The 7,500-nt window shown below is 45.4% G+C and overlaps 1 protein-coding gene across 1 annotated transcript in view; it reads left to right on the top strand.

The window, feature by feature from the left end:
- The window catches only part of fnta (farnesyltransferase, CAAX box, subunit alpha), a 13,617-nt gene that overhangs the window by 2,938 nt on the left and 3,179 nt on the right, over positions 1–7,500 (top strand). Inside the window, exons 4-8 of the mRNA XM_080543748.1 lie at positions 798–912; positions 1,650–1,754; positions 1,996–2,122; positions 5,737–5,882; positions 6,112–6,174. Of these exons, the coding sequence (XP_080399874.1) occupies positions 798–912; positions 1,650–1,754; positions 1,996–2,122; positions 5,737–5,882; positions 6,112–6,174 (556 nt within the window). The remainder of the gene's footprint in view (positions 1–797; positions 913–1,649; positions 1,755–1,995; positions 2,123–5,736; positions 5,883–6,111; positions 6,175–7,500) is intronic.

Genomic DNA, 7,500 nt, shown 5'->3' with positions numbered 1-7,500 from the left:
ATCACCAAGACCACTTAGATCAGATGGGGGCGGCTGTGTCTCAGGAGGTAGAGCCGGCGTCTAATGATCGCAAGGTCGGCAGATTGGCGGTTCGAGCCCCGGCTGGCCACATGTCGAAGTGTCCTTGGGCAAAACACTGAACCTTAAATTGCTCCCAGTGAGCGGGGCCGGCGCCTTGCATGGCAGCTCGCTGCCATTGGTGTGTGAATGTGTGTGTGAATGGGTGAATGCGAGGCCGTTGTAAAGAGCTTTGGAATAAGGCGCTATTATGAAAGCTGTGGGATGTACTGGCTTTAACAAATTTTGTGTATGACTGTTTCACTGTGTTTCCATAGTTACGGACGTGTACGATTTTTTCACTGTGTTTCCATAGTTACGGACGTGTACGACTGTTTCACTGTGTTTCCATAGTTACGGACGTGTACGACTGTTTCACTGTGTTTCCATAGTTACGGACGACGTGTACGACCGTTTCACTGTGTTTCCATAGTTACGGACGACGTGTACGACCGTTTCACTGCGTTTCCATAGTTACGGACGTGTACGACTACTTCACTGTGTTTCCATAGTTACGGACACGTACGACTGTTTCACTGTGTTTCCATAGTTACGGACGTGTACGACTGTTTCACTGTGTTTCCATAGTTACGGACGTGTACGACTGTTTCACTGTGTTTCCATAGTTACGGACGTGTACGACTGTTTCACTGTGTTTCCATAGTTACGGACGTGTACGACTGTTTCACTGTGTTTCCATAGTTACAGACGCGTACGACTGTTTCACTGTGTTTCCATAGTTACGGACGTGTACGACTACTTCCGGGCACTGCTGAAGAAAGACGAGAGGAGTGAGAGAGCGTTCTCCCTGACCGCCCACGCCATCGAGCTCAACGCCGCCAACTACACCGTCTGGTGAGTCTGCGATGTCGTCATAATAATAATAATAATAATTAATTGTATTTATATAGCGCTTTTCCGGGGCTCAAAGATGCTGACAATAATGGGAAAAACTGAAAATACAGAAATAAAAACAACAAGCAACAGATAACATGAGACACATAGAACACAGAGTTAACAACAGATAACATGACACATAGAACACAGAGTTAACAACAGATAACATGACACACATAGAACACAGAGTTAACAACAGATAACATGAGACACATAGAACACAGAGTTAACAACAGATAACATGAGCACATAGAACACAGAGTTAACAACAGTTAACATGACACATAGAACACAGAGTTAACAACAGATAACATGAGCACATAGAACACAGAGTTAACAACAGATAACATGAACCCATAGAACAGAGTTAACAACAGATAACATGACACATAGAATACAGAGTTAACAACAGATAACATGACACATAGAACACAGAGTTAACAACAGATAACATGACACACATAGAACACAGAGTTAACAACAGATAACATGACACACAGAGTTAACAACAGATAACATGACACATAGAACACAGAGTTAACAACAGATAACATGAGACACATAGAACACAGAGTTAACAACAGATAACATGAGACACATAGAACACAGAGTTAACAACAGATAGGTCTGGTGAGTCTCTGATGTGTGTGTGTGTGTGTGTGTGTGTGTGTGTGTGTGTGTGTGTGTGTGTGTAGGCACTACAGGCGTGTGCTGCTGCAGGCGCTGGGTAAGGACCTGAGGGAGGAGATGCGCTACATCAGCAGCATCATAGAGGACCAGCCCAAGAACTACCAAGTCTGGTAACTTACCTAACCCTGACCCCTAACCCTGACCCTGACCCCTGACCCTAACCCTGACCCCTAACCCTGACCCCTAACCCTGACCCTGACCTGACCCAGCATCATAGAGGACCAGCCCAAGAACTACCAAGTCTGGTAACCCTGACCCCTGACCTGACCCTGACCCTTAAGTAGCAATCATACCATGACTTGGTGTGTGTGTGTGTGTGTGTGTGTGTGTGTGTGTGTGTGTGTGTGTTAGGCACCACAGGCGCGTGGTGGTGGAGTGGCTGAGGGACGCGTCAGAGGAGCTGGACTTCATCTCTGAGATCCTCAGTCAGGACGCCAAGAACTACCACGCATGGCAGCACCGCCAGTGGGTCATCAAGGTACTGACCCCTGACCCCTGACCCCTGACCCTGACCCTGACCCCTGACCCTGACCCTGACCCTGAACTACCACTCATGGCAGCACCGCCAGTGGGTCATCAAGGTACTGACCCTAACCCCTGACCCTGATCCTGACCATGACCCTAACCCTGACCCTGACCCTCACCCCTGACCCTGACCTTACTACTGGGTAGGACCTCCCTTTGCTCTCAAAACAGTCTAAATTGTCAGTGGCATTGCTTCCACAACATGTTGGAAACATTCCTTTGACATTCTGCGTCACACCCAATTCCTGCAGATTTTTCAGGCTGTGAATCTCCCGTTCTACCACATCCCAAAGGTGTTCTGTGTTGGATTCAGATCCGGTGACTGGGAAGGCCACTGAAGAACTTATTCAGGCCCGTCACTATGGGCGGGCCTCAGGGGGCCAGGCCCCCCCACAGACGTGCTGGTGCCCCCCCAACTGGCAGCCAGATATTTAAAAAAAAAAAAAAAAAAAAAAAAAAAAATCATATTTTATGTTAAATGAAGACATTAAAATTGAGAAACAATAGTGTGTTTTTCATTTTGTTGGACGGGATTCTAGTGACAACCAATCATTTGAAAGTTGAAAGTTGAAAGTTGCACGTTACGCACGCTGCTGCTCTCGCCATTTCAGTTGTGTGAGGCGAGCACTGAGCAGTTGAGTGAAATCTGCGCTTTTTGATGGATAAAGCTTTTTGAATAAAGATGGATATAAGAAAGTGGATTACCGGTAAATCCTCGAAAGGTGCAGCTGCACCCAACCCCGATGGACATACGTAGCACCAGCATTAGCGACTGTGGGCAGCCTGACACTAGCACCCCGACGGCTACCACTAGTGAGGTAAGTCCTACTAGCCCAACTGTTAGGGCTAGGGCTACTACTAGCCTTGCTAGCCCCCCGATGAAAGTTTTGTTACTTTTCGAGCCACCAAACAGACTGCTACAAAGCGAGAACATGGACCTGTTCACTGCGGTTACTCTTGTGAACAGTGCATCTGAATGCATAAAATCACTGCGCACAGAGGATGAGTTTACTGCGCTCTGGGACCTCTGCTCTCCTCCAGCCTCAGCCACTGACGAGGCTGGTCCCAGCTGTCCAACTAAGAGAAGACGCACAATTAACAAGAGCTTTGGTGCATTTGTAGTTGAAGGAACGGTTGGACAGCCACAGAGGGACACTGGCGAAAAGACAGAGTTCCTGGGAGTGTTTTACAGTGTTATTGATGCTGTGCAAGGAGAGATGGATGCGCGTTTTGGAGAGCGCAGCTGCAAGCTCATTGGTGCGCTGGCTGCTTTAAACCCAGAGGCCGAGGATTTCATGGATCCATCGAAGGTCACTCCTCTCCTAAGATTAGCTCGAACTGAAGTGGTTGAATCTGAATATGCTGTGGCTCGTGGTGGGTTCCTGGTAAAGAAGATGGAGGACACCTCGTTTCCCCCCAAAGATGGACAATGGACAATAGCCAATATTCTCAGTATACATTCCACTCAGCACTCCAGGCCATGCCAACTGTCATCCAAGCTTATACACTCGCCCTAACTTTGGGAGCGTCTACCGCGACTTGTGAAAACTCTTTTTCAACACTTAAAAATGTTTTCTCTGAGCATCGGCGCAGCATGTTGCACAAGCGCAAGGCTCAACTGATTCAGCTTGCCTTCGAAAAGGACCTCACCCACAAGTTCAAGGATGAGTGGAAGGACTTACTGATGAGGAGATTCAGCACTGAAAAACGCCTCCTCCTTCTTTTCTGAGCCGGGTGTGTGTGTGTGTGTGTGTGTGTGTGTCCGTGTGAGCACACGCCGTGGTGATGTTTTGCTAGTTGTATTCTCGACAGCTTTTTCAACTGGAGAGATGAGCTGTTTGCACAGTTATGCTATATTTAATGTGCTTTGTGTATAACGTGTTCAATGATGAGGATCTGGCTGATCCTATTTGCTGTAGATGGGTGGTTTTAATGTGATGATCACACGATCGGTCGGTCATACTGTATCCCTTTTGGAAGTGCACTGATTGCGTGCCAGTCTCCTAATTTTTGTTACGTAGGCTATCCCTGGCATTTATTTAATTCTTGTTCTTGTAAGTGTGCCGGGTTGGTGCCAATTATTGACCTGTGCGCATTGTAATGCACAACTTGGCCTCTCCACGCTATAAAGTAACTTGCATTCAAATAATTTTAGCTTAGGCCTACTCGGGTCGACAAGGCCTTGTAATAAACCAGCTTCGCCTGTGTTTATTGTTATGTTATTTGCTGCATTCTGATAATTTTAGGTCTAGTCTTCATCGGTAGGCTACGTGTCCAATTTAGCCTCTGCAACCTACTATGCATGTCAGTGTTGCATGACGAATACCATAGCATATCGGATTATATAAAATAGTTAATAATAATTGTGCCCCCCCATGCAGTTCATTGGCCCACCCTAAGACTGGGCCCTGGTGACGGGTCTGAACTTATTGTCATGTTCATGAAACCAGTTTGAGACTTTGTGACATAGTGTAACAATTCAACATTTTGCTGTAGAATTAATTGTGAATAATTGCGATTAACAATAGAATTGTTTCACTGTTATGTGACCCAGATAATGCACTCACAGCAACCTATGAAGTAAGCCTCATACATGGGGAACATGTATCCTCATCAATAAAAAAGGGACTGTGTGTCATCTAGTTATAGTAAGTAAGTAACATGTGTTTGTACAGCACCTTTCCCAGACCAATGGTCACAAAGTGCTTTACACATGGAGAAACATAATAAAGAAGAAACCCAATAAAACATAATAAAAGAGCGAAAGTCACCGCAGGTTAAAACAGTCACCGCAGGTTAAAACAGGCAAACAAGTGAAAATAAGAACAAGTAACAGACAACAGGTGTACAACAACATCAACAGGACACAGAAAGACAGGCCCTTGGGGATATCCATAAGCCTGTCTATACAAGACAGTCTTTAGCTGCTTTTTAAAAACCTCGACCGAGCCAGTTGATCTAAGGTCCAAGGGCAGAGCATTCCAGAGCCTGGGAGCCACGGTTTGGAACGCTCCATCACCTTTGGGAGTGATATGACATGACTTTCTGGACCTAGTCAGCAGCCTTGCAGCTGCATGTTGGACCATGTGTAGCCGGCCCAGGGTGGATGTGTCGAGGCAGGTGGACAGGGAATTACAGTCGTCCAATCTGGATGATACAAAGGCGTGAATGATCATTTCCAACTCTGCGTGGGAAAACCACAGACCGGAGCTTAGCAATATTGCGCAGATGGATAGGTATGTGTAGTTGTGTGTTTTTAGCATGTTCATGTTGTGTCAGCGTGTCGTGAGGTGTCTCCATGCAGAGCAGCTGTCTAGCTGGCGTGTTGCAGCACAGTCATGATTGCCATTAGATGATTATTTCCTGGGCTAATTAGAAGATGGAGACAATGTGGCCATGAAGGGAAGCACATGGTCAGCTACAGTACTGTAATAGGCTGTGGCATTCAAGCCATGATTGATGTGTGTGTGTGTGTGTGTGTGTGTGTAGGAGTTCTCTCTGTGGGACAGTGAGCTGACTTTGTGTGTGTGTGTGTGTGTGTGTGTGTGTGTGTGTGTGTGTGTGTAGGAGTTCTCTCTGTGGGACAGTGAGCTGGCGTACGTGGAGGAGCTGCTGGAGGAGGACGTGAGGAACAACTCAGCCTGGAACCAGAGGCACTACGTCATCACACACACCAGTGGTTACACTGACCCCACGCTGGCCCGCGAGGTCCAGTACGTACACACACGTACACACACACACACACACACCAGTGGATACACCACCCCCACGCTGGCCCGCGAGGTCCAGTACGTACACACACACACACACACACACACACACACACACAGACACACACACACACACACACACACACACAGACACACACACACACACACACACACACACACACACGCTAACCTGTTCTTGTTGCTAGGTGATAACAGCTGTTGTCGTCTCCAGGTACAGCGTTAAACAGATCCGGAAGGCTCCACACAACGAAAGTGCCTGGAACTACCTGAAAGGGTGAGTGGTGGAGCTAGGCTAGTTAGCTACAGCTAGGCTAGTTAGCTACAGCTAGGCTAGTTAGCTACAGCTAGGTTAGTTAATTACAGCTAGGTTAGTTAATTACAGCTAGGTTAGTTAGTTACAGCTAGGCTAGTTAATTACAGCTAGGTTAGTTAATTACAGTTAGGTTAGTTAGCTACAGCTAGGCTAGTTAATTACAGCTAGGTTAGTTAATTACAGCTAGGTTAGTTAATTACAGCTAGGCTAGTTAGTTACAGCTAGGCTAGTTAGTTACAGCTAGGCTAGTTAGTTACAGTTAGGTTAGTTAATTACAGCTAGGCTAGTTAGCTACAGCTAGGCTAGTTAATTACAGCTAGGCTAGTTAGTTACAGCTAGGCTAGTTAATTACAGCTAGGTTAGTTAATTACAGCTAGGCTAGTTAATTACAGCTAGGTTAGTTAATTACAGCTAGGTTAGTTAGTTACAGCTAGGCTAGTTAGCTACAGCTAGGTTAGTTAATTACAGTTAGGTTAGTTAGCTACAGCTAGGCTAGTTAATTACAGCTAGGCTAGTTAGTTACAGCTAGGCTAGTTAATTACAGCTAGGCTAGTTAGTTACAGCTAGGCTAGTTAATTACAGCTAGGCTAGTTAATTACAGCTAGGCTAGTTAGTTACAGCTAGGCTAGTTAATTACAGCTAGGCTAGTTAATTACAGCTAGGCTAGTTAGTTACAGCTAGGCTAGTTAATTACAGCTAGGCTAGTTAGTTACAGCTAGGCTAGTTAATTACAGCTAGGCTAGTTAATTACAGCTAGGCTAGTTAGTTACAGCTAGGCTAGTTAGTTACAGCTAGGCTAGTTAGTTACAGCTAGGCTAGTTAATTACAGCTAGGTTAGTTAATTACAGCTAGGCTAGTTAATTACAGCTAGGTTAGTTAGTTACAGCTAGGCTAGTTAATTACAGCTAGGTTAGTTAATTACAGCTAGGCTAGTTAATTACAGCTAGGTTAGTTAATTACAGCTAGGCTAGTTAATTACAGTTAGGTTAGTTAATTACAGTTAGGCTAGTTCAGGGCTGCCAAGTTTCACCAAAAGTTTGGAGTGAGATTTTTTGGCGGTGGAGCGACCCAAAACTGTGCACGTTTTGGCGGCAGCGGCCCCTCTCTCCCACCCAATTATTTGTGCTAGTTTCCTGCAATTTTACATACATAATAAACCAGCACAAGAAATGAAAATAATTAACATTTTATAAAACAAGACAAAAATTCAGACAATATATCATATTTATGAAATCTTAATGAACAAATACAGTAGCCTACAGACTCTAAAAGAAAAATGGGCCCCAT

This window comes from Nansenia antarctica, assembly GCF_963989245.1.
Source record: "Nansenia antarctica genome assembly, chromosome: 13".
NCBI lineage: Eukaryota > Metazoa > Chordata > Actinopteri > Argentiniformes > Microstomatidae > Nansenia > Nansenia antarctica.
This window is presented reverse-complemented; position numbering and strand designations above follow the sequence as displayed.